We start from the raw sequence: 27,235 nt of genomic DNA, 5'->3' as shown, positions 1-27,235 counted from the left end.
GCCTCCTTAGGTAGGTTTACTCCTAGGTATTTTATTCTTTTGATGCAATGGCCAATGGGATTGTTTCCTTAATTTCTCTTTCTTGTCTTTTGTTGTTAGTGTATAAGAATGCAAGAGATTTCTGTGTATTAATTTTGTAACCTGCAATTTTACCAGATTCATTGATGAGCTCTCATAGTCTTCCGGTAGCATCTTTAGGATTTTCTATGTATAGTATCATGTCATCGGCTAACAGTGACAGTTTTCTTTCTTTCTTTTCCAATTTGCATTCATTTCTTTTCCTTCTCTGATTGCTGTGGCTGGGACTTCCAAAAAACTATGTTGAATAGAAGTGGCCAGAGTAGACATCCTTGTCTTGTTCCTGATCTTAGAGGAAATGCTTTCAGCTTTTCATGATTGAGTATGATGTTAGCTGTAGGTTTGTCATATATGGCCTTTATTATGTTGAGGTACGTTCCCTCTATGCCCACTTTCTGGAGAGTTTTTATCATAACTGGGTTTTGAATTTTGTCAAAAGCTTTTTCTGCATCTGTTGAGATGATCATATGGTTTTTATTCTTCAGTTTGTTAATATGGTGTATCACATTGATTTACATATATTGAAGAATCCTTGCATCCCTGGGATAATCCCACTTGATTATGGTGTATGATCCTTTTAATGTGTTGTTGGATTCTGTTTGCTAGTATTTTGTTGCAGATTTTTGCATCATGTTCATCCGTGATATTCACCTGTAATTTTCTTTTTTGTGTGATATCTTTGTCTGGTTTTGGTATCAGGGCGATGGTGGCCAAGTAGAATGAGCTTGGGAGTGTTCCTTCCTCTGCAGTTTTGTGGAAGAGTTACAGAAGGACAGGTGTTAACTCTTCTCTAAATGTTTGATAGAATTCACCTGTGAAGCCATCTGGTTCTCGACTTTTTTGATTGTTGGGAGCTTTTTAATCACAGTTTCAATTTCAGTACTTGTGATTGGTCTATTCATATTTTCTATTTCTTCCTGGTTCAGTCTTAGAAGATTGTTACCTTCTTAAGAATTTGTCCAGGGAACTTCCCTGGTGGTCCAGTGGTTAAGACTCCATGCTCCCAATGCAGGGGGGGTAAAGGTTCTATCCCTGGTCAGGGAACTAAGAGCCCACATACTGTGGGGCATGGCCAAAACTTTTTTAAAAAGAGAGAAAAAAAAATTTGTCCAGTTCTTCTAGATTGTCCATTTTATTGGCATATAGTTGCTTGTAGCAGTCACTTATTATCCATCATATATCTGTGGTGTCTGTTGTAACCTCTCCTTTTTCATTTCTTATTTTATTGATTTGAGCTCTCTCCCTTTTTTTCTTGGTGAATCTGGCTAAAGGTTTATCAATTTTATCTTTCCAGAGAACCAGCTTTTAGTTTCATTGATCTTTTGTTTTCTTTGTTTCTATTTATTTCTGCTCTGATTTTTCTTTTTTTCTACTAACTTTGGGTTTTGTTTGTTCTTCTCTAGTTGCTTTATGTGTAAGGTTAGGTGGTTTATTTGTTTCCTGATGTAAGATTGTATTGCTATATAAACTTCCCTCTTAGAACTGCTTTTGCTGTGTTCCATAGGTTTTGGATCGTTGTGCTGTCACTTTCATTTGTCTCTAGGTATTTTTTGATTTTCTCTTTGATTTCTTCAGTGACCCATTGATTGTTTAGTAGCATATTGTTTAGCCTCCATGTGTTTGTGTTTTTTAAGGTTTTTTTCTTGTAGTTTATTTCTAATCTAATAGCATTGTGGTTGGAAAGGATGCTTGATGTGATTTCAGTTTTCTTAAATTTACTGAGGTTTGCTTTGTGGTCCAGCATGGATCAATCCTGGAGAATGTTCCATGTGCACTCGGAAAGAATGTGTATTCTGCTGCTTTTGGATGGAATGCTCTATAAATATCAATTAAGTCCATCTGGTCTAATGTGTTATTTAAGGCATTTCCTTATTGATTTTCTGTCTGATCTGTCCATTGATGACATTTTTAATACTAAAATTTCCCCACTATTATTGTGTTACTGTCAATTTCTTCTTTTATGGCTGTTCGTATTTGCCTTATATACTGAGGTGGTCCTATGTTGGGTGCATATATATTTACACTTGTTATATCTTCTTGGATTGATCCCTTGATCATTATGTAGTGTCCTTCCTTATCTTTTATAAGTCTTTATTTTAAAGTCTATTTTGTCTGAGTATTGTTACTCCCGCTTTCTTTTGATTTCCATATGCATAGAATACCTTTTTCCATCTCCTCACTTTCAGTCTGTATGTGTCCCTAGGTCTGAAGTGGGTCTCTCCTAGACAGCTTATATACAGGTCTTGTTTTTGTATCCATTCAGCCAGTCTGTGTCTTTTGGTTGGAGCATTTAATCCATTTACATTTAAGGTAATTATCGATATGTATGTTCTTATGGCCATTTTGTTAATTGAGTTGGATTTGTTTTTGTAGGTCTTTTTTTCTCCCCTTCTTCTTTTGTTCTCTTGTGATTTGGTGACTATCTTTAATGTTGTGTTTGGATCCCTTTTTCTTTTTCTGTGTGTGTATATCTATCATAGATTTTCGGTTTGCAGTTACCATGAGGTTTTGATATAGCACTCTATATATAAATAAGATTGTTTTAGGTTGCTGGTCTTTTAATTTCAAATGCATTTTTAATATCCTGCATTTGTACTCTTCTCATGATTACTGGTTTTGATATATTTGTGTTGGATGATTTCCTACCTTTACTGTGTGTTTGCCTTTACTGGTGAGCTTTTCCATTTGTAGTTTTCTTGTTTCTAGTTGTAGTCTTTTTTTTTTTCTGCCTAGAAAAGTTCCTTTAGCATTTGTTGCAAAGCTGTTCTGACAGTGCTGAATTCTCTTAGCTTTTGCTTGTCTGTAAAGCTTTTGATTTCTTTGTCGAATCTGAATGAGAGCCTTGCTGGGTGTTCTTGGTTGTAGGTTCTTCCCTTTCATCAGTTTGAATATAATCATGCCACTCCCTTCTGTCCTGCAGAGTTTCTGCTGATAAATCAGCTTATAGCCTTATGGGTATTGCCTTGTATGTTATTTGTTGCTTTTCACTTGTTTTAATATTTTTTGTCTTTGATTTCTACCATTCTGTCTTCTAGCTTACTTATCCATTCTTCTGCCTCATTCTGCTACTGATTTCTTCTAGTGTATTTTTCCTCTCAGTTATTGTATTGTTCATCTCTGTTTGTTCTTTAGTAGATCTTCTAGCTCTTTATTATACATTTCTTGTTATCTTCTTGTTCTGTGCCTCTATTCTTTTGCCAAGACTTTGAATCATCTTTACTGTCATTACTCTGAATTTTTTGGGTAGATTGCCTATCTTCACTTCCTTTAGTTGTTCTTCTGGGCTTTTTTCTTGATCCTTTGTGTGGGACATATTCCTCTGTCCTTGTGTCTTTCTGTGATTGCAGTTTCCACTCCACAAGCTGCAAGGTTGTAGTTCCTCTTGTTCCTGCTGTCTGCCCCCTGGTGGATGAGGCTGGTCTAAGAGGCTTGTGCAGGCTTCCTGGTGGGAGGAACTGGGTCTTGTCCCCTCTGGTGGGCAGGGCCATGTCAAGGGGTGTGTCTGGCAGGCAGCTATGGGTTCAGGAAGACTTTAGGCAGCCCATCTGCTGATGGGCTGTCTTCCCATCCTGTTGGTTGTTTGGCCCGAGGCTTCCCCATACTGGAGCCTGCAGTCTGTTGAGTGGGGCCAGGTCTTGGTGAGAAAGTGGGGGCCTCCAGGAGGGCTCACACCAACGAGTACTCCCCAGAACTACCACCACCAGTGTCTTTGCCCCCACAGTGGGCCACAGCCACCCCCCTTGCCTCCACAGGAGACCCTCCAATACCAGCAGGTAGGTCTGGCCCAGGATCCTATGAGGTCACTGCTTTTTCCACTGGATCCTGGTGCACATGAGACCTTGTGTGCACCCTCCAAGAGTTGGGTTTCTTTTTCTGCCTGTCCTGTCGAATTCCTGTGATCACACCCCACTGGCCTTCAAAGCCAGATGCTCTGGGGGCTCCTCCTCCTGATGCCAGACCCCCAGGCTGGGGGTTCTGGTGTAGGGCTCAGGACTTTCACTCCTGTGGGAGAACCTCTGCGAGATAATTATTTTCTAGTTTGTGGGTCACCCACCTGGCAGATATGGGAGTTGGTTTTATTGCGAGTGCACCCTTTCTACCATCTCATTGTGGCTTCTTTGTTTTTGTGTGTAGGATATCTTTTTTGGTAGCTTCCAGTGTTTTTCTGTTGATGATGGTCATTCAGCAATTGTGATTTTGGTGTTTGTTTTTGTGAGATGAGGTGAGCTCACATCGTTCTACTCCACCATCTTGTCCTTGCTTCATAATTTCATAATATCTAATTCAGAAGGAAAAATAGGTGGCTTTGCCATGTCTAACTTGTGTTGCTTAGAGCTGGCCCTAGTGTAAAGAAAGACCATCATTCTGTCCTACTCTTTGAGTTGTAAATGTGTGACCAAGGGACGCAGGCCCATGATGTTTGAGGCAGGAGCAAATTTTGATATGCTTGTTTCCCTCAACAGTATAGATCAGAGTCAGTCAGTCAGTCAGAAAATATTTACTCCAAAGGGCCAGAGTAAATATTTTAGGCTTGCAAACCACACAGTCTCTGTCACAACTAAACTCTGCCACTAAAGCATGAAAGTAGCCATAGACAATACGTAACAAATGAGCATGCCTATGTTCAAATAAACTGTATTTGAAAAAACAGGCAGCTAGAATTTGGCCCGAAGGCTACAGTTTGCTGAGCCCTGGTGTACATAAATAAATCAAAGGTAGCAAGTTTGTTGTCAGTTTTATAAAATTTGCCTGATCTTGAAAAGACATTTTCCTATTTCTAAATGCCATTTTTAAATGATTATCTTTTCTATTAAGATAAAGCTGTTGTTACCTTGCATTTCCTCCAAGTGATGAAAGTGGTAAAGATTTGTTTCTACTTGCTACCTAAATCGTACAGTAGTTTGCATTCTATGACTTCAAAATGAAACTTCCCTTCTCTTGACAGATAAACACTATATGTGAAGATTGGTGAAAGGGAACATTGATTTCTGAAGTAGCCTGGAGAGGAAAAGCACTGCTCAATATCAAGTGGACAAATGCTTGGTGTTTTCCAAAGACGCTGTTGAAGTAGTCTTTGCTACTGCTTTCCTTCACTCAGTCAAAGCTCTTCATAACATGGGCTGCATGAAATCAAAGCAAACTTTCCCATTTCCCACCACACTCGAGAGTGAGAAGAGGCATGAGAGTGAAGAAAACTTTATGCCTGAAGAGAGATTTCTACTCAGGATGCCTTCTCTAGTTAATGTCAAAGAGGAAGTGAAGGAACCCCTAGGGCCTGAAATTGTGGTCTTTGAATTTGCACACCGCCTGTCCCAGGAAATCTTGAGTGATGCCTTGCAGCAGTGGGCTGGCAACCACCTCAAGTACTATGACATCCCATATATTGAGAGTGAGGGGCCTTGACGCTGTGTGTAGGATGATGACACTTTCTCAAACTGTGGATAAAGTTGGTGCTAGTTTAAATACATGCAACAACAGCAAAAACTGGTGTGAATAAATACAAATAACTCCATCTGGGTGTAAAGAAAAATATTTCGATAGCCATCAAGAGTCTAAGAATACCTAAAATGAAGTGTTTTAAGCAGTTCTACATTAACAGCAATTTCTATCTGCTTGGTCTTGGATTTTAGTCATTAAAGGGTTAAATGTAAGTCCTCTGGTGCCACAGTAATCAGCTGTGTCACACCACTTCTTCCAGAGGCAACAATGCCATCACCAAAGAAATTTTAAGAATTTTTAAAATACTTTAAAATTTAAAACAAAATTTTTAAGAATTTTATTTAAAACCTGTGTTTTCAAAATGGTCATTTTAAAGACATTCTTTTAAAATATTTGTCAATTTATACAAAAAAAAAAAAAACAAGATATGAAAAGGATTTTCTTGAAATGCCTGGGCAAGGGAATTGCCTGGGCACTCAAGCCGTAGCTGTTAACAGTGGGTCTTGTTTGCCAAAATCTTTTGAGTCAAGGATCCCTCCCGTTCTTAACACAAATGACCAAGCATTAGAAAGCAACCCATGTGGAAGAGGTCTACCGTGAACCATGTCCTTAATATTTACTTTTGTAGATGAAAAGCATAACCATCACCTTGAACCTCAGGGCCCTAACTAATCACACCTGTTACTGGATGACTCAGGCTTTGCATATAAGCATCTTAACAATATACAATTTACAGAAGTCATGACAATGTTTATTGCATTGAATTAGGTAGCCCAGTGATATTACTATACAAGGAAACCAGCAGGGGAGCTTTTATAAACAGCAATCCAGAAAACTGTAAAGTAACAGAAGCCCTAGTTGGCAAGGTGGAAAGAAGAACCTGGTCTCAGTGCTGCATGTATGTTAAGCTTTACTGTCTCACAGATGCAAGGGGCTGGTACATGGGCAATCACCATTCAGATTACTGTGGGACCAGATTATGCATGAGAATTTATAGTTATTACAAAAGATCAAATACTCTTCCAAAGGGAATACTCGTGTGTATTTTTAATGGTAACAAAGCCCATGGGGCATTTATAGCCATATACTATACTATTTTCATAAATTTGGCTACTTTTTTAGGAAGGCTTTTTTTTTTTTTTAATTAAGTACTGTTTAAGATCAATGGTAACAGAAAATTCAGGAAAGGGGGAAGAAGGTACTAGAAGATGTAACTTGCAAGAAAATTGAGACTGAGTCTTTAGAAGTATCTTTTCATCAAGATTTGCCACACATTGCGTTTAACTGGAATAGGAATTATTTAAGCCCATGCAATTGGATCCTTTTATTAAGATACAACAGAGCCTTGTCATTGAAATCTAAAGAAAGGCAGAAAAAGGCTTGTGACCTCTAATGACATAAATGTGTATGACCTTATAAGCAGGCAGAATTGCTACCTCTAATTTTAGCAGTTATACTCTGAAACCCACAATCAAATAGACTGAATTCTCCAAGGTAAATTGGCAAAGAAAATTCTTTTGAAGTGAGTGGTGTGCCACTTTTCAGTTGCCTTTGGACAACTGGTCATTTAACTTTCACCTAATCCCAGGGTTTGTACTGTCCTGTTGTACTTATAATCTAGCAACTTTACAAAATAGAAAACCCACCACCCCTGTTTATACAAGGATCTGAAGTTACAAGGCTAAGAACAGAAAGTTTCCAAAAAGTGCAAAACATATTTCCAGCTCATGAAGAAAAATTTAGGTTTATGAGTGCTTATACTAATGACTCAGACAAAAGCCTAGATGTTGCCGTTTTTCATTCATTTTATATTTTACATTAGATACTTTTGCTGCAAGGTCACTGCTGTTTAAAAGATATAAGTAAGTATATAAGATAATACATATTATGGTGAGAACACAAAGCCATATAAAAGCAGCGCATCACACTAAATTTTTCAGCATACATAGGGACATAGACTAGTAGGCTTTGATTATATCTAAATATTTTGATCTCAGGTTCCTCCTTTGCCCTGGGCCTCTATTTTCTAGGGGTAAAATACAGGCAGGCCTGCCAGACCCGTATCTAAGGGTCTAATCTCTGTTGCCACCCTCTCTGATACTATGGCAATAGGGTTTTGTCACTGAGCACCACCCCCTTGCCCCTGACTCACTTTAACAGTATAGTATCTTGTGACATACAGACACTTACGGAGACGTATGCTGTATAATATGTCAAACCATGGACACGGAACTACAAAGGCTTGCATAATCAGTGAGTTAGTGGATAAACCAAGTTGGGGGCAGGCAGGAAAGAGCTGGATCAACAAATATACTGCGTATGATGGTTATCAAGATATAGGTTGGCCTAGATGACAAGATTAATGAGAACATCTTTGATACGATAATTCAACTTCTTACATACCTTCATCTTTAAATATTGGATTTACTTCATTTTGAAGGTCTTTCATGAACAAAGAGTAGAAGGGCTGCTTGAGAAGGAAGGAAAACAGAAGACTGAAAGAATTATTAGCTACTGGAATGGGAAACATTCGTTCCAACTTAGATCACAAACACAGAAGAAATAAGAATAGTGGCCAAATTATAAGGGAAAAGAAAATGGGGAAAAGAGGGCCCAAGAAACAACACTCACATCAGGCTCCAAAAACAAGTTTCCAGTGTTTTCATCTGAGGGGAAGGACACAGTAGCCAAGTTCTGTTCCGTTCTTTACCACACTCACATGTGCCCAACCACTGAATCTTCTCCCTCAAGAACATCCAGTAGAGGGGCAGATGAGTGCCACCAGCATGACAAAGAACCTGCAGGGGGCAACTCTGGAAGCAGCAGATTAGCAGAGAGAAATGTGCTGATTCCTCATTTAAGAAAACTCACATAACCCCACACATGTGCTTCACTGCTCCCTTCCCAGTTCAGTGTCCTTTGAGTGCTAGTATTACCTTTCAGTCACAGGCCTTTGACCTGACAGTTCTCCACTTTCCATTGCCTTATCAGTTCTTTGCAAACTACCTATGGTTAGTAGCACTTAAAGCACAATTTTGAAGGGGATAAAAATTATCTTAGTCCCAAAGGAATCATTTGTGTCAAACTGCCTTATAAGTATTAAAAAGAGACATGTTGAATGAAGTAGATGACACTCATATATCCTACTCAGTATCACTGGCATTGTATGAGATGGGGGGACTATACTTTTGTAATTATATAGTTTGAGAAATCAAAAGTTAGAGACAAATTATAAATAATGTCAAGGAACAGTAATTTAAAAACAAAGTTCTAACAAATAAATTGTTTGCTTAATCATAATGCCCCCATCCTGTATTTGTGTGACCAAACTGGACATGTCTTCCTTGGAGCAGTGGACACAGGCTCAGATGTATTCCCTACATCTTACTTGGCAAAACTCAACTTTTGTTAGCAAATTCTCTTCACTGTAAGACTTAGCTATGAAATGGTATATTTTTTCCCAAATATTTTTGTGAAAACATTTTTCCTAACTGTTCAATAAAAGTCTAGTTGCAATTAACTAGTTATGAGTCCTTATTTAATTGAAGCAAGCAAATGCTTTTCACCATTGTGTGATTTCAAATTTTTTAACTTTAAAGGACTTAACATTTTCTGCATTTCTAGCAAATACAAAGAAAATAAAAGTCCATTTACACAAGTATTTTCTTAGATCATTCACATCCACATTTAGAAGCTTTAAGAATATAAATGTAAACATGTTCATTATCATGGCATCTTTTTTCCAAATATGTTCCTAATTTTGGGGGGAAGAAAAATGCTTCATGTTAAGTATATTGAGAACAGAAAATTTAAAGCAATTCCTTCTGGACTGCAATTTCCTCATCTATGAGAAGGGTGCAGGATATAATCTTTGATGTCTTTTCCGGTTCTGCCTGCTTTTCATTCTTTCACAAAACTAAAGTTCTCTTAGTTTCTGAGGGGTTTAGAATTATGGAAAAATTGTACCAAGCTATAAAGTAAATCATAAGCTGATCTTTAATTTAAAAATAATTCTTACCTAAACATTAATGTTCCAAGTCTGGAACATCCACAGTTGTGTACCTTAAAAAAAACTTATTTTGTCAACAGCACCAATTACTGAAGGTACTTCTATTTTGAACAGAAGTCCTCTTGTTTTCAAGTCCTTTCTCCTGATTTGAACTGTGTAAGAACAAATTACTGTTATCACACAAAAGTCTGATGTAAATTGCAGAAGGCAGAGTGTCTCTATCTTAGAGATTAGGGTTTTCTAATGCCTCATTCTGCCAGATTAGCAAATACTCTAAACAACAAGAAATAATGCTTTTACTTTCCCCATAGGAAGAGATTCTGGTTAACTTCAGAAAAAGCCAAGGCTGAGTCGATAATACTGGAAAGACAACCTCATAATAACCTTTTCTCTTTGCCTGAGATTTCTATCATTATAAAAGGAACACTTCAGCTACAGAAACTCATAATTATTTTAAAATAGATTTATATATGGAGAAAATTCTATGAAGTGTTAACACAGTATCCAAAAAAATTTCAGTTTTTATTTTTTATAACCTATAAAGTTTACTTAATCAACATTAAAAACCAATACCCTAAGCCAAAACATAAAGTTCCCATTTCAATTAGATATACTAACTCAAGAATCTAAGACCTTCAAATTTTCCCATCTTTTAAAATAGGGCTGGCAAAATTTTTCTGAAAAGGACCAGACAGTAAATATTTTAGGCTTTGCAGGCCTTATAATCTCTACTGCAACTACTCAAAGCAGCCACAGATATGTAACAGATGAGTAAAGCCATGTTCCCATAAAGTTTTATTTATGGACAATGATACTTGAATTTCATGTAATTTTCACATGCCACACAATATTGGTCCTTGATTTCTTTCTCCAACCATTTAAAAATGCAGAAACCATTCTTAGCTGAGGGATATATGAAAAAAAAAAAAAAGGCAGCAGGTTGGCTTTGGCCCATGTGCCATAGTTTGCCAACTCTGCTCCGAAATAATACTTTAAAAATCCAGTCTCTTCAAAATTTCAAATCATTACTTCCCAGAGATTTGAAGTGATTATTCAAAGCTTCATCAGTAACTTCTTTTAGATCAGCTGGTTTCCACTTCGGACTCTGGTCTTTATCTATTAAAACTGTCAAGACATAAGAAACGTTAGTATTCTCTTTGGTTATTACCAGATTTTAATTACTGAATTGACACAAACTACCTTGGACTAGGCATATTTTTCTATAGCACATCTTTTTCTGCAAAGTTGAAATTTCTGTATGTGTTCCTTTTTCTTTTTCCCCTTAAATTAAGCCCTCACAGAATTGGATGATGACCTCACCTGCTAAGCCTGATGTCTCTAGCTTGAATACAGTCTGCTGAACTAATCCAGTGGTTTAAGCCTTAGAACTCTTTTTCTAATAATATAATAAATGAAATCTCTCTTTAGCTTTTTATAAAAGAGGTAAAACCAGAGTTGGTGTGGCTTAAAGGGAAGGCAGGAGAGTGGGTAGGGCCCAGATCTGTCTTCTAACCTCCTCCACATTGAACTGAGAGGAAACTTACCTGAGGTACAGGGAAAGGGACTTTATACATAATTAAATGTGGATACAACTGTTTTGCTGAATCTTCTAGCTCACACTGAATTAAAATACCAGACCACCTTCAGGTTATCATGAGAAGCTCTGCTTCTCTTATTTCAGTGTAGTCATCACTTGGTGTAGCCACATAGTATCCCCACAGGATTTTAAGTATGAGGCAATCAATCCATAACCTCCTTTAAAAAGGGAGGAGAATGTCAATTTCCTGGTTGTGATAGTATACTACAGTTATACAAATGTTACCATTTGGGAAACTGGGTGGGGGGTATGCAGGATCTCTCCATATTATTTTTTTACACTGCATTTGAATCTACAATTATCTCAAAAAATTAAAAACAAAAAAGAAAGAGAACGGGGCTGTACCTAGTCTGGCTGTGGTAAGGAATTTCAGCCATGCTTAAAATGTGCGTAATTCTTGTGGGGAATTAAAGTATTTAAACATACAAAGCCTACAGTGAACCTTAAAAAATGAGTTAATCACTAAAAGGCGAAATAGTTAAAGAAGCAATCTGGGAACCAAAGGCAGTAGGCTGCCTCAGAAGGTAGAGAGAAGGGGGCTTTATGCATAATTAAATGTGGATACTGGAGGTTCTCAAGGTTTGGCTGCCTAACTATAGGATTCCAGTGTCAGATCAGTGGTGATACTGAACACTGATGTTATGATCCCTGCCAGTTTGAAAGTTTTACATTCCCTGGACAGAGTAAATAAAAACAATCCTGGAGCATTCTTTCTACAAGAATCTCTTCCCTAAAAGCCCTCTGGGTCAATGCTATCTACCTCCTTGACAGTCCACTGAAGGTCAAATGGAAAGAAAATATTAATCAAATTTGCATGTTATTTAATTTCAAACTAACAAAATTTTTATTCTAGCATAGATAAAACAAGTTCTTGCTGTGAAGACAACTCAGGTTTTTCAGGTTTCATGAGGCACCCACTCAAATTCCAGTTGGTAGCTGTCTAGCTCTTCTGAGATAATCCTTTAAAAATTTTTTTCCTGTAAATTCTTCTAAAGGAAGAAGTTTATTCTAGATGTTAAAAGTAAGAATTTTTTACAGCCATTCCCCTAATTTGATAGTTTATTTTATCTAATTTGGTAACATACTTTATAATTAGTAAATTGTAGCAAACATTTGGTTATGTAAGAACATCTTAACAGTTTTACCCAGAATAGATACTGCTTTCTGAATAAAGAGATTATGCTGAAAGATGAGGTTACATACTTTCTCTTCATTAAAAAGTAGCTTGATAAGCACCTGGGCTATGAATCAGAACTTTGGTGCTGCTTGGTTTCAGCTCTTTTTCCTTAAAATAATTGACAGGATATCTAAAAGACAATACCTTTCTTTTCTAAGTTTAAGAAGGGCTGCTATAACATATAATGAATGAATACTTTAGCAACATAATCCAAGTAGCACACAGGTCCTCCTAAAATCAGAGGTCTAAGCTGTGATCCACATGCAGCAAGAATTTGCAGGGGATTAGTAGGATGAATGCATGTTTTCTATAAAACATATAGCCATTTCCTCTGACTCAACTCCACGTGTCCTCTAAAAGGATTTGTTTCTTTCTTATACTATATCATGCCAGAGATGAAGAGAATTATACCACAGTGACCAGTGTTTATTGAAGCTTACAGCTCAGAGAGCATAACCTTTTATTCAGATAAAGTATATCTAGAGTCTGTACTATATTAAAGTGATAAATAAAAACATAAGAAAATTAGATATGTAAAATACAAGCAGAGTGAAAGAACTCATTTTATACAACATAAATGACAGCTACTATTTATAGGCATATGGACTTATACATAAAAAGAAATGGTTGCAGATTTGCTAGGAACAAAAAAAATCAACTACTTCACTAGCTTTTTCTTAATATTCTTACTTTGAAGATGATAAGCAAAAATAGAAATTAATAATAGTAGCATATGTTACTAATTATGCCATGTTTTTTTCTCAATGTCAATGTTTAACTGCTAGGTTCAGGCGAAGAGGTGGATGGTAGGGTCCAACACAGCTGGGATTTTAGAGGGGACTTCAGGCCTTTCTGCAGGAGAATAAACGTACCTTGCAAAGGCTTCAGCAGCAGAATTAATTTACAAACTCATGCTGCACTTAGCAGAGGGAGTCCATGTGACTGTAGGAGAATGATTACCTCTTATATATACATTAGGGAGCGGTGGCCACATTACTGGAATTTTTTAAACAATACTGGTTTCAAAGACTGGTCTTCCCTCATATGCCAGTTGGTAATATTCAAAAAAAACACTTTGCAATTTTTATAAAAGTTTGATTTTCACTAATCAAACAACCATCATCTTTTTTTTTTTCTTTAACAGTATCTGCTCAAAAATCCTATTTCCATAATAGCCAGGAAGGAAACAACTGTCACTTACCTGCCCTAACACCTTCATGAAAGTCATGGCCTCTCTGAAAGAAAATCAAGATTAAATGCAGAATTTCTGGGCATCTTCATTCCTGATCATCTCCTCTCTTCCAGCCACTTTAGCCCCCACTCCGTGGCCACACCCTGAGCCATGACATTCAGAGACTGGACCACCTCTGAGAACCCACTCTGATCACCTCCTCCTTTTCTTATTTGCTCAAATATCTCCACTGCTACAAATCCCTGATTTAACTGAGCTCCGCTGATCTACGCGACTTTCTCACCATTTGTTCTGGCTTCACTCTGCTCTTCATCCAGCCCAGTTTCCGCAGTTCATTAATGCGGTCATTTTTTTTTTCTTGAAAACACCCTTATCTCCCTCAAGGCTTTCCCCCCGCCCTTTATTCTATCTTGGCAAAATCTTAGCACCAGCTGAACCCTACTATTTACCTGCCTGTGTTCGAGCAGCTAAAATCTAACTGCAGAAAAATCATACAACTGTGACTGGCTTCGTTTAAAATTCATGATCACAAATCTCAAACAGGCATGGAAAACTGCCTCACAATCCATGTTCTCTTCCCCAATGCAAGATAATGACTTCAACTGTCTTCTGTCCCCTCAACCTCTTCCCCTAGCAAGTTCTACCCTTTACACTATATTCTCCAGCTAATGAGTTAACCTTCTACTTTATTTAAAAAGAAAAAAAGACGCCCTAAGAATATTCTCTTCTTCCCACCAAAACATCTGCAGCCCAACTACAGCCATCTTACATGCCTTCCCTTTCCCGTCTAAGGAAGAAGGGACCCACCCCTGCCAAAGGCCAATCCTCCCCTGCCTTCCCATTCATATGCCCTCTTCTCAAGGACTAAGCCTGAGAAGGTCACCTGTCTCTCTTTTCCTGCCATCATCAATGTAGGCAGTATAACTTAGTGGTTGAGTGCATGCAGTTCAAATGTCCTGGGTTCACCTCCTGGCTCTATTACCCAGTAACTATGTGACCTTGGGCTAGTAATTTCTCTAACTCCCAGTTTCCTTATATGAAATGGTAATATCAACACATCCATCCTAAGATTATCTTAATCCACATTCCAGCACAGCATCTGACACACAGTAAGTGTTCAGTAAATGTTAACTATTATTAGTATCATTAACATAATCCTTTTTCCCTATTGGCTCATTCCCAATCATTTACAAACATGTTCTAGTATCTTCCAAAGGAAATCTCACTTGATTCCACAGTCCCAGCTTCTACCCTATTTCTGTTTCAAGAAGAAAGGGTTGTGCACACAGTCTTCAATTCTTCACATCCCATTTACTCACTTCCCCTCCAGCTTACCACACTGCAACTTCTGCCTCCACACACCCGAGATGGCTTGCCAAAATCATCTGTAACTTCAGTATCGCCAAACGCAAAGCATGCCTTTATCCTCGTCTACTAGAGGCTTTGGCAGTGTTCCCTCCTCCTTGAAACACTCCTCTCCTGCTTTCATGACACCATGCTCTCCTGGTTCTTCCACCTCTGTCCATTTTCTCTTCCACTGCTCATTTTCCTTCTATATGATCTTATCCACTCTAAACTCAACACATCAGTGCCTGAGTGATCAATTCTGTTAAAAATAAGATCCTGTCCCTCCTCTGCTCAGAAAACATCCAGTGCCTTCCCATTTTACTCAGAACAAAAGCCAAAGTCTTATAAGGACCTCCACGGCCATGTATGCTCTGCACAGCCCTTGCCTATGCTGTCCGCTCTGACCTCCTTTCTCTCTCACTCACTGACCACCCCTGCCCCACTCCATCAGCAAGGCCCCCCTGCAGTTCCTAGAACAGGAAGGCCACCCCTCACCTCAGAGCTCTGTACGTCAGGTGCCCTCCAGATAGTGCATGGCTCGCTCCCACACTTCTTTCAGGTTTTCACTCAAAGAACATCATCTCAGTGAGGTCTTCTCTGGTCTTCCTATCTACAAGTTCAGCTCCTGTCCCCCTGTATTCCATACCCTCCTTCCTGATTTACTTGTACTCCTTAGCACCTATAATAATATACTACCTATTTTACAAACTTATCTGTTTATAGTCTATCTCCCCCACTATAAAGTAAGTTCCAGGAGGGCAGGGATGTCTCTGTTTTGTTTACTTATATATTAGTGCCTAGCACATGGTAAGCACTCTTATTTGTTAAGTAAATAAATCTCCAAAGTGTTCTTTTTTTTAATTGGCGTTAATGTCTCTCAGACTTAAATCTCTAACCCACACCTCTAAGCTCCAACTCCTAAATGTGTTCTTTCCTTCATATCCATCAAGGCCTATCAATTCTATCTCCTACATTTGTCTTAAATCCATTTACTTCTCTCCACTGCCACTCTAGTCTAAGCCACTACTATTCTGCACCTGGATTACTGCAGTAAACTCATATCTGATCTCTACATCCACTCTGAATCCTCTCCCCAACCCCATTATCATTCAGTAGCAATAATTACCTTCCTAAAACCAAATCACCCCCTGCTGAAACCCACGAGGCTTTTCAACATTCTCATTTCTCACCCTTCAGGTCACTGATGAGCTGACATCTCAAAGATGTCTTCCTGGACCTACTTATTTAAAGCTTTCCCTTTGCTTCCCCCATTCCCTCTTGTCCTCACATCATTCTATCACCAACCCTGTAGGTTTCCTCTAGAACACTTACCACAATTTGTAATTATTTTACTTATTTTGTTTACTTGTTCTTTATAGTCTCAGGAGGCTATAAATCCCATGAGAACAAGGACATACAACAGCATAATACTTAGCACAGTGCCTGGCACATAGCTAAACATATTTGCTGAGAGAATGAAGGAAGGAGAGACTCAATCAATCCAGGCAGTACACTAAATGTACAGTGAAAAACAGGGACTGGGTGAAGTGTACTGGGTAGGGGTCAGGAGCATGACCATCTGGTTTCACATGCCATGTCTCTGCCACTTAACAGCTGCACCACCTTAGGCAGGTTACTTTACTTTTCTATACCACTGTTTCCTCATCTGTAAAGTGGAAACAATAATAGTACCTGCCTTCTACAGATAGTGTAATATTTAACTGAGAGAATGCACGTAAAGTGCCTAGCATAGTACCTACTCATAATAAACAAAAGACCTCAGCTGCCATTTACATCCTATGGAGTGACCTCAATATATGACTAATAGAGCTTTATTTATGGTTGGATGAACTATTTTGAATATCTTCACTATTTCAGGACATTGAAGACCATTAGGTATGTCTGCTTTCTAGTTATTAAACATAATATTTCCTTTAGGCCATGAGAGTATTAATCTAAGGGTCCTCTACACATAACACAAAAGAGATAATAAGGGTCCTCTACACATAACACAAAAGAGATAATTCTGCTTTAAAAGAGTTTATCTGGGGACTCCCCTGGTGGTCCACCAGGTAAGACTCCGCACTCCCAACGCAGGGGGCCTGTGTTTGATCCCTGGTGAGGGTACTAGATCCCATGTGCATGCTGTAACTGAAGAGTTTGCATGCCACAACTGAGTGTCCACATGCTGCAACTATAAGTCCGCATGCCGCAATTAAAAGATCCCACATGCCGCAACAAAGACCCGGCACAGCCTAAATAAATAAATTTTTTTTTTTTTCTAAAGAGTTTATCTCGGGGGGCTTCCCTGGTGGCACAGTGGTTGAGAGTCCACCTGCCGATGCAGGGGACACGGGTTTGTGCCCCGGTCCGGGAGGATCCCACATGCCGCGGAGTGGCTGGGCCCATGGGCCATGGCCGCTAGGCATCCGGAGCCTGTGCTCCGCAACAGTGAGAGGCCCACGTACCGCCAAAAAAATAAATAAATAAATAAAAATAAAGACTTTATCTGGAAGAATAAATCACTATGACTCTAAAATATTTCATGAAATCAATAGTATTCTATGTGATTATTGCCTATTTTAAGTGTATCTATAATGGTATTTTCAATGCTAATCTATTAAACATATAAAAGACTAATAACTTCCCTTTGTGCATTTAGATTTAGAGAATTTATGCTTCTTGCCCAAGGTCAGAGACTATGCCTGAAAAATGGTTAAAATTTCTATTCTGAATTTCACATGAGGTTAGAGTCCTTCTTACAATTACATGCAAAGGTAACTGCTGTTCCATAAAGGCTTATTAACAATCTGTGAGCAATATTCCCACGTGCCTTAAGCTAACTGGCCTGTTGTATTTTCATAGAGTCGATTTATAGATAGTTTCAATTTTCTCGTTTATAAATTTTCTATATTTTACATGTTCTACAATGAACATATATGACTTTCATAACTAGAAAATGACAATACTTCAAAGAAAAATTCTTACCATACAAGCTTGACTCATCCGATATTCCATAGTTAATACTTCCTGCAAGGTCTTGGAAGACCCCTCCATGAGTTGCCTTAGTGTGATCTTTAGGGATGTTGGAGACATTTTATTAATTACCTATTAGAGAAAAAATTTACTAGTTTTAGCCCAATAGTTCCTTTACTGCTTATAATAAACTAGCTGAGTTTTGATATAAATCATATTAAAATTTGCTCCTTAACAATACTTTCATACAACGAAGTCTCATAAAAATAAGATTATGCCTTAGCCTAATCCTGCCAAAGCACCAAACAAAATTTTCTAATCTGGTACAACAAAACAGATCATTCTACAAGTGGAATAAATCCTATATCCATAACTGAAGTAATAAAGTACATCTACATTTTGTAGCCTGCCTGACATAAATTATCATCTCAACTACATAATAAGCAAGCAGTGATTACACCTAAATAAAACTAATACACATCTCACAAAGCACTAATGTATCGGAGGACAGACATTTCACTTTCTAATATAAAGAAAGTGAAAGAGCAGAAATACAGTAGCTCCTCCTTCCCACTTTGTGACTCTAGAAAAGTGTCTTAACTATAGTCTTCACCTAAAAATAAATCCACTTACCTTGGAAGTAAAGAGAGAGACAATAATTCAAGGTATTGTGACGTAGTCTTCTCTAGTACCTAAATATTTGATAAAATAAGAAATATAGGCCTGACTCCTTGGCTACAATGCTATGCCACTTCCTTCTGACTTTAAAGATGTTATTACTGATGTTCCAATACGTGTGTCTGGCTGTGAATGCAACAGCTGCTGCAGGCGGTCCCATTACATGCGTATAAATCTGAGGCCTGCCCTTTCCTTTGTAATTGCAATATATAGTTTTCAGGCATGTTGTTGAGCGACTGTCTCAAAGGCATGAATTTCACTTTTTGAGTTCAAAGAACTCTCCCCACATCAAGATTCCAGGTTCTCTGTATCATCCTCAAATCTGGCAACAGATTCAGACAACAGACTGAGAGGGTAGGGCAGTATCTTACCAAGCAGTTGCCAGAGCTTAAATAGATGACTACTGTACAGGAAAAGCTGAGGGAAGATCATACCCTACCTACAGCCACAATGCTGAAGAGAAGATGAGAAGGAGAGAGAAACAATTAAGTCTTTTATGAATCTAGTTCATATTCGCAGGAACTCATGCTTCTGCCCTCAGTGCTGTATGGACATGATCCCATTCAATGCCCTGACAGCGCTCCTACTCCATGTTCTCACCTTTCTGAGTGCAGGCCACAAGGATGATGGCACCCTGCAGCAGTCCGCATACTGTGCTGGGGGCCCATCCTTTCCATAGCCAAGTAGGTAATGCGTCCATTTTATTTCCAAACCCAGTAGTTTTCTCTGGTCAGAGCAATGCTCACGTTATCACAATGAAGATCTAGAAGAACTTCATTCACAATGCTAAAAGGTGTACTTCAGGGACCACAGCTACCTTCTATCTTTTCTAGTCTGCAAAAACAATGAAGCTACAATTCCCTTTCCAACAGGGCTGCGGTGTGCAAGCTCACAATTATGCACCTCACTCAGTACTACTGTTATGATTAACTGCCTGTGTCCTCACTTCTTAGTTTGGTACTTTATGTGCCATCTAGACACAAAACTCTGTCTCTCGCCATACTTCCTCACCTGGCTACCAACTAATTTCATAAAAAAGGCCACTTAAGGTCCCCAGTTGTCTGTGCTTGTGCCATATACACAAACTAGAAAAAAAAATGGAAGAAAATTTCATTAAAAAAGCTCCATTGGTTCAGACATTTCATGAAATATTAAAAGATGTTTTCATAAGACAGATATAATAGAAGAAGAAACTGTAGTCTCCAACCACTCAACATGCTGGCACTTCAGCACAGAGGCTAAGGTTTTGGACTCTAGAGTGAGACAGCTCTGAGGTGGAATCTCAGCTCCACTGCCTCCTACATGATTGACCTTAGTTTCCTCATTTGTGAAATGAAGATAATAAATATTACCCACCTCATAAATGGCATGGCAATACAGGATAGTGCAATGTGTCAGAAAGCAAGCAAATCAAGGAAGGGAAGGAATTGAGCACATTTTCCTTAGCTCTCAGGCAAGTATGTTCACACATATGCACATTTTACAAATGAGGAAACCAGACTCATGAATTTGTCCAAGGTCACACAGAGCAGGAATCCAAACCTAAGCCAGCCAACTCCAAAGCCTACCTCCTCATACTATATGAGGCTATAAAAGTAGTCAAGAAGGTCAAAGGCTGAAGAAATGTCAAAAAGAACAAAGATGGAGGAGAGGACATTGTGTCAGGTGAAGAAGTGAATAAAAACTTGTTTGTGGGGACTTCCCTGGTGGCGCAGTGGTTAAGAATCTTCCTCCCAATGCAGGGGACATGGGTTCGAGCCCTGGTCCGGGAAGATCCCACATGCTGCGAAGCAACTAAGCCCGTGTGCCACAACTGCTGAGCCTGCACTCTAGAGCGCACGAGCCACAACTACTGAAGCCCACGAGCCATACTACTGAAGCCCATGCGCCTAGAGCCCATGCTCCGCAACAAGAGAAGCCACTGCAACAAAGAGGAGCCCCCGCTCTCAGCAACTAGAGAAAGCCCGCGCAGCAACGAAGACCCAATGCAGCCAAAAATAAATAAATAAAAAATAAATAAATTTATTTATTAAAAAGAAAACTTGTTTGTGTAATTTCAGTGGCAAAGAGGAAGACAAAGTCAGGAGAGTAGCTTGAGGAAAAACAGAGTCAAGGGAAGGCTTTTTTGTAAGGCTAGGAAAGCTTTGAAAATGATAGAAGAAAATATGCCACTAACACAAGAAGGTAAAATTGAAGATACTGAAAGAGGGAGATGGCTGATGCAATTAGTTCCTAGAGTAGGCAGAAAAGGATGAAATAAGACCACAGATGGGGATGCTTCCCTTGACAAGGAAGTGGGACCTATTAGAGCAGTGGTCCCCAACCCTTTTGGCACCACGGGCTGGTTTCGTGGAAGACAATTTTTCCACGACGGGTTCGGGGGGATGTTCAGGCGGTAACGCCAGGGATGGGGGGCGATGGAAGGCGGCAGATGAAGCTTCGCTGGTTCGCCCGCCGCTCACCTCCTACTGTGCGGCCTGGTTCCTAACAGGCTGAGGACTGGTACCAGTCTGCGGCCCAGGGCTTTGGGACCCCTGTGTTAGAGGAATCAAAGAAGGGATGATGGAAGAGCATTAAAGGAGCTAACATAGCTTCATTCATGATAAAGGGAACACAGACTGTTCTGGAAATTTTGATAGTGATTAGGACTTGGATCTTTAGCTAAGCCAGAAATGTGTATGGATACAACCCTGTGCCCACCCATACAACTAACTGAATGGACACATTTCTGCATATTAGAGGAACACTGGTCAGCGTTCTAACCAATTTATCTGACCCTTTAAAGATTAGTTGTCTCCTGTATATCAAATAGCCAACTTCTTTTTTCCTTTATTTTTATCAAATGATTCACATTCTCGTCTCAATTCAACAATATTACTGAGCATTTATTATGCATTAGACACTTCAGGGGAGACAACAATCAACAGCACACGGTCCTTGCACTCAAAGCATTATGAGCACTATAATCACTGCCTTTTGGGTAAGAATCCTAGGAACCCTTCTTCTGGTTAAGTTTTATTTATTAAGTCCTAGGAAATTTACCACAAAAGGAAAACTCAGGATAATGCCTCTGACCCTCTCCTCAGGAGTCTGCCAGAACACTCAATAATATATAGTATGACATTAATTATCAGGAGAAAAACAGTATTCAACAAGCCTACTGATTACAATTAGAAAATTTCTACCAAGTAGGACTCAGAGTTGACTCAAGGGCTATAACAACTATTTCTCTGACTCACTAAGTGATCTTAGAAAATGATCTCTTGAGTTCTTTCCTTTATAAAAAAGGATATCATGTATAACATTCTTTAAAAGTCTAGGCTCTGCCAGTTTTAATCTCAAAAGAAGGAACACTAACAGGAATTCAAGTAAATTTAGATCATTTTACTTTTTAAAAATGCATTAAAAAATAGAGCTGATACTGACTTACATTACATACAGGGTAAAGACAATGAACAGGAAATGAGAACTTAAGAAGCTAATTAAAGGCAACAAATTAGCTTATTCTTCATCTAACTCAAAAGAATACATAAAGGTATAGGAAAAATATAAATGGGTGTAATTTTGCTCTCCTCTGAAAAATGGCTACAGCATATTTCCAATCTATTAATATGAGATGAACTTTCTAATCATTCCATTAAAAAACCAAATTCACTACGTGTAAAAACTTCGTTGAACCGTTAAAAATGCCATCAAGATAAAAGTTTAAGTAAGCCACAGACAGTAACCACTTAAGAAGTGTTCAATGTACATTACAGAGGTCAGAGGAGAAGGATAAATCATTTGCTCATATTATACTATAGAAAATTATTTAATTTGAATAGCTGATACTTTAAAATACTTGCAAGGCACAAGAGAAATAAATCAGTGCAAAACAGGTCAAAACAAATTATTTGAAAGCATACAGAAAACATTTTGAGTAGAAACAATGTTTTCTACGAGGGCAAATGACACTTAGAAAATAAAAAACTAAGGAATACTATAATTAGAAACACTTTATACAGTTGGATTTTTAACTTAAGAAAAATCTAAAATAGTATATCCAATCACTTTTTAAAAAGGCCATAAGAACATAAACATAGTTAAAACAACAGATCTCAAAACCCCAAAATAACAAACTCCTGTTCTACATTATAGTTGGTTAATGTAAAGAGTTTGTAATGAAATCTCTTGTTTATGGACCATTATGGATCTGCCCCAAATCTTCAGGACATCTTCTCCACATTTTGAACAGAAAATTTCTGTTCAATAAATGCCACCATTAAGATAGAAAAAAGGCAAGTAACAGATAGGAGGAAGATATATGTAGTACATGTACTGGATAAAGGACTTAATTAGCAGAAGATAGAAATAATTCCTCCAAATTAACAGTAATAATAAAAAAGATTTAATAGGAACTTCGCAAGGAAGGATACCACAGCCAATAAAGGTATGAATTGATGCTCAACCCCATTAGTCATCATGGATGCAAATTAAAACCACTATGCAATGCTATTTTACATACATCAGAATGACGAATATGAAAAAGACAAATAATATCAAGTGTTGGTGAGAATGCAGAGCAACTTAGTATCCAATGTAAATTGGTACAACCATATTGGAAAACTTTTTGACAGTAACTACTAAGATAAATGTACATGCTTTAAATTAAACAGAGGCCATCTAACTGAGGTGCCCTTAATGCTTTAGTAGACTGTAAGCAAACCAAAACCTAAGCCTGTAATGCCTCAAGGTTAAAAATCGAAACCTAAGGACAGCCAATCATAAATAGCCAATTAGCCTTTCCCAACTAAAGCAACTGCTTAAGCTACAGCCAATCAATATTTCCTTGCTTTGCTTCCTCCTCCTCTGCATAAAAGGCTTCCCCTAAGCTCCTATCAGTAGAGCTTTTCTTACCACTTCTGCTTTGGTGCTGCCTGACTTAGATCAATTTTTGCTCAAAAAGACTATCAAAAAAAATTTTTTTTTTTTTTTTTTTGCGGTACGCGGGCCTCTCACTGTTGTGGCCTCTCCCGTTGCGGAGCACAGGCTCCGGACACGCAGGCTCAGCAGCCATGGCTCACGGGCCCAGCCACTCCGCGTCATGCGGGATCTTCCCGGACCGGGGAACGAACCCGTGTCCCCTGCATCGGCAGGCGGACTCTCAACCACTGTGCCACCAAGGAAGCCCTATCAAAATTCTTAATATGCTTTAGTGTATCTTTTAACAACATGTGATGACTTTGCAGTACTACTCCTGGGTATATACAGAAATCCATATCTTTGTTAACAAAAGACACAGACAAAATGTTCATAGCAGCATTATTTCTAACAGTAAAAACCTACAAACAACCCCAAATGTCCACAAACAGTAGAAATAAATAAATAAAATGTGATATATCACACAATGGAATAACTTAAAGCAATGAAACCAAACCACTGCTACATACAACATTGGTGAACCTCACAAATACAATGCTGAGCAAAAGACAGACAGAAAACTATGATTTTATATATAACTCAAAAACAAAATCTATGGTGTTAAAAATCAGTATATGGTTAGCCTAGGGAGAGGTAGTGACTGGGATGAGACTCAATAAGACATATCGAGTGCCTAATTTATTCTGGGTGTTCATTATGTTTATGTTGTAAAAAGTTTTCAGCTATACATTATAACTTTCCTGTACTTCAGAAAAAATGAATTCTTAAAATACATACACACTCAGAAAAAATTCACTGAATTCAAGCTCTTTAGCTTAACATAAGGCTCCTCACAGTCTGGTTCCAATCATCTTTTTGGCCGTATTTTCTGACACTTTACTCCTTGTTCCCAGCTCTGCATTCTCCTAACATTTGTCCTTTGAGTATGTGCTTTGTTCTGTCTGATATACCCTTTGCCACTTGACAACTCATTCCCATCTTTTATTCTCTGCTCAGAGGTCTCCTCTGTGAAGCCTTTAAGACTCCTTCCACCATTTTCTGGACACCCACAATAATTTGTGCAAGCCTCTAGCTTAGTAGCACTTAACCGTATTTTGTTTACGTGTCTATTCCACTGGATTGTGAACTCCCTCTGAGAACAGCTACTGAATTTTCACTTTTGAAACTCAGTGGCAGCACAGCACCTTACGCATTCATTCATCATACCTACCATGTGAAAAGCTCTGTGACAGGTGTCTGGAAATACAGGAGTAAGCAAGCTTCTCAGCAGCTTATAGTCTGCTATAGATGGCACTCAATAAAGCAAAAAGACAGGAGCAGTAGAGAGAAAAGGACACATAATGGGGACAGGGACAAGCAGGTAGAGGTCTTTATGGAATAACACTGTCATTTCTATGGTGTTCAACACTGCCACTAAATACCTGAAGCTTTGTTGTGCTGTTTTAAGGCTTAAAAGGGAACTATTTCTTAGCATTTGTCCTTGGGATTGAATGAAATTAAGTAGAAGGTAGAATTTAAGCCACAGTAAATCACATCATCTGTTATTTTAAAACCAAGCGGCATAAGCCCCTGTTATATCCTGTCTGTTAAACAGGTCTTTGATTTTTTTAACTAGTTTATATCAACTGTAGTTAAGAGTTATGTTTTGCTATGAATTGTGAATATTTTTCTAAATAATCATCTTATACATTATGTACTTATATCTATAAATCTTTTCCAGAAATGTTCAGATTGACCAAAAACACAATAGAAACACTAAATACCTAAACGAGTTGGTCTACTTCACCGAATACTGCAGCTTCACAGACATATTTTTGTTTTTAAATATTTTTTCACCATTCTGGAGGGTCATATTGTTTTAAAGAAATGGGCACTAATATTTCTTTTCCCTTATAAAAGGCTTAGAACCAGTCCAAGAGTGCTTTCTGCAACCTTAAGATTTTTCCGGTAATTTCTTAAAAGCATTAACAATTAAAAAAAATATATAAAGACAGTATCTAAAGATGCAGGTACTCCTGTTTGATGATATCCTAAATGTTCATGATAGCACTTAAGGGTCACTAAGCTCCATCAGTGGACTGGAAACTGTTTTCTCTTCCTGTCTACATAAATTGATGCATTTTCCCCTTAAGGCTTATTGTACTCTTTCCCAAAGGAACAATGCATCCATCAACACTGCCATTCAGTTACTCTTATTAATAGCAATTAACTGCACAGTGTAATAGGTACCTTCAGCAAATATAATGCCCACTTCTACAGGTCAAACTGTTTTTTAAACATGATTGGGCATATCATTTTATTTTTTAAATAATTAGCTTTACTGAGATGTAATTTACATATGATAAAATTCACTCATTTTAAGTGCATAGGTCCATAAATTTTCATAGATGTATACAGTTGTACAACTACCCCACAATCAAGATATAGAACATTTCCATCACCCCAAAGAGTTCTACTTCCCTCAGTTCTATCCCTGGGCAGCTGATTTGTTTTCTGGGCCTACAGTTTTGACTTTTCCAGAATTTCATAAAAATAAAATCACACAGTAGGTAATCCTTGTGTCTGCCTTCTTTCACTTGGCATAATGCTTCTGAGATTCATCCAAGCTGTTTAATGTATCAGCTCATCCTTTCTTATAGCTGAGTATAATATTCTACTGTATGAATATATCACAATCTGTTTACTCATTCAATACTTAATAGGGATCGGATTGTTTCCAGTTTGGGGCTATTATAAAGTTACTATGGACATGTGAGTACAAGCACCTGTGTGGACAAAAGTTTACATTTTTCTTGGGTAAATCCCTAGAAGTGGGATTGTTGGATCTTACAGTAAGTGTACATTTAACTTTATAAGAAACTGCCAAACTGCTTTCCTGCCAGCAATATGCAAGTTGTAAGTGCTACACATCTTTACCAACATTTGGTGTTGGTACTGTCAACCTTTTAAATCTCAGCCACTCTAATGGATGCACAGCAACATCTCACTGTGGTTTTAATTTGCCTTTTCCTAAAGATTAAAGATCTTGAGCATTTTTTCATGTGATTCCTGGCCATTCATGTATCTTCTTCGGTGACATGTCTAGATTTCCCATTTTTAGTTGTGCTGTTTACATTCTTATATTGTATATGTGGTGGATTAAAGTCCTGTTATCAGATACATGTTTTACAAATACTTCCTCCCAATCTGCTGCTTCCTCATTTTTCTGATAGTGTCTTTCAAAGAGGAAAAGTGTTTAATTATAATAAAGATTTATCAATTTTTTTCTTCTGCAGTTCCAGCTTTTTGCATTAAAAAGAAAATCTTAGCTAGCCCAAGGTCACCAAGATTTTCTCCTATGTTTTCCTCTAGAGTGGTATAGTTTTAGTGCTTACATTTAAGTTCATAATACATTTTGAATTGCATATAGTGTGAAGGAGCTCAAAGCATGTCACCCCAAGATAACGCCATGTTGTCATATTGATTATTTTGAGTTAAAGGCACCTGGAAACAACAGGTGTAAGAAGGGCACTCTGACCCTCCTTTTCTTCCTGAAAGCAGGAGATACAACCCCCATGTGAAAGGTACCCTCCCTGTGCCAGGAGGAAGGAAGCCATTCTGATCACCAGAGATAGGGAATTTGGGGCCAAGAAATCTGTACTAACGAACCTTCTTAAATTAACCCTTATCTTCCTAGTTACTTCTTCACCATTTACTACTCCTAGCCAAAAGTTATTTGCCTTGTCAATTCTTAACAAATTTATTGTTTCTTTGTCTAAAAGGTATACAAGCTTCCTGCTCTGGTCATTCCTCAGGTTTTCATTCTCTCGCACAGACAGCCAT

At 38.2% G+C, this 27,235-nt stretch overlaps 2 protein-coding genes across 5 annotated transcripts in view; one reads left to right on the top strand and one right to left on the bottom strand.

Annotated features, from left to right (window-relative positions):
* Positions 1-5,562, top strand: part of CUNH2orf88 (chromosome unknown C2orf88 homolog) — a 29,126-nt gene extending 23,564 nt beyond the window's left edge. The window contains exon 2 of the mRNA XM_029224524.1: positions 5,024-5,562. Within this exon, the coding sequence (XP_029080357.1) occupies positions 5,194-5,481 (288 nt within the window). The 5' untranslated portion in view covers positions 5,024-5,193 and the 3' untranslated portion in view covers positions 5,482-5,562. The remainder of the gene's footprint in view (positions 1-5,023) is intronic.
* A 4,467-nt stretch (positions 5,563-10,029) lies between these two features.
* Positions 10,030-27,235, bottom strand: part of HIBCH (3-hydroxyisobutyryl-CoA hydrolase) — an 88,737-nt gene continuing 71,531 nt past the window's right edge. For 2 of the 4 annotated variants that reach the window (XM_029225072.1, XM_029225074.1), the window contains 3 exons: positions 17,828-17,947; positions 13,502-13,535; positions 10,445-10,651 (listed from right to left, as the gene is read on the bottom strand). In XM_029225072.1, the coding sequence (XP_029080905.1) occupies positions 10,536-10,651; positions 13,502-13,535; positions 17,828-17,947 (270 nt within the window). In that variant the 3' untranslated portion in view covers positions 10,445-10,535. Of the gene's footprint in view, positions 10,652-13,501; positions 13,536-17,827; positions 17,948-27,235 lie in introns of all 4 variants that reach the window. The other 2 variants (XM_029225071.1, XM_029225073.1) reach the window with 2 other exon arrangements.

Source organism: Monodon monoceros, unplaced genomic scaffold (assembly GCF_005190385.1).
Source record: "Monodon monoceros isolate NGI ecotype Baffin Bay Population unplaced genomic scaffold, NGI_Narwhal_1 Super_Scaffold_16, whole genome shotgun sequence".
Taxonomy (NCBI): domain Eukaryota; kingdom Metazoa; phylum Chordata; class Mammalia; order Artiodactyla; family Monodontidae; genus Monodon; species Monodon monoceros.
Note: the sequence above shows the minus strand (reverse complement) of the source record. Positions and strands in the feature narration are given on the sequence as shown.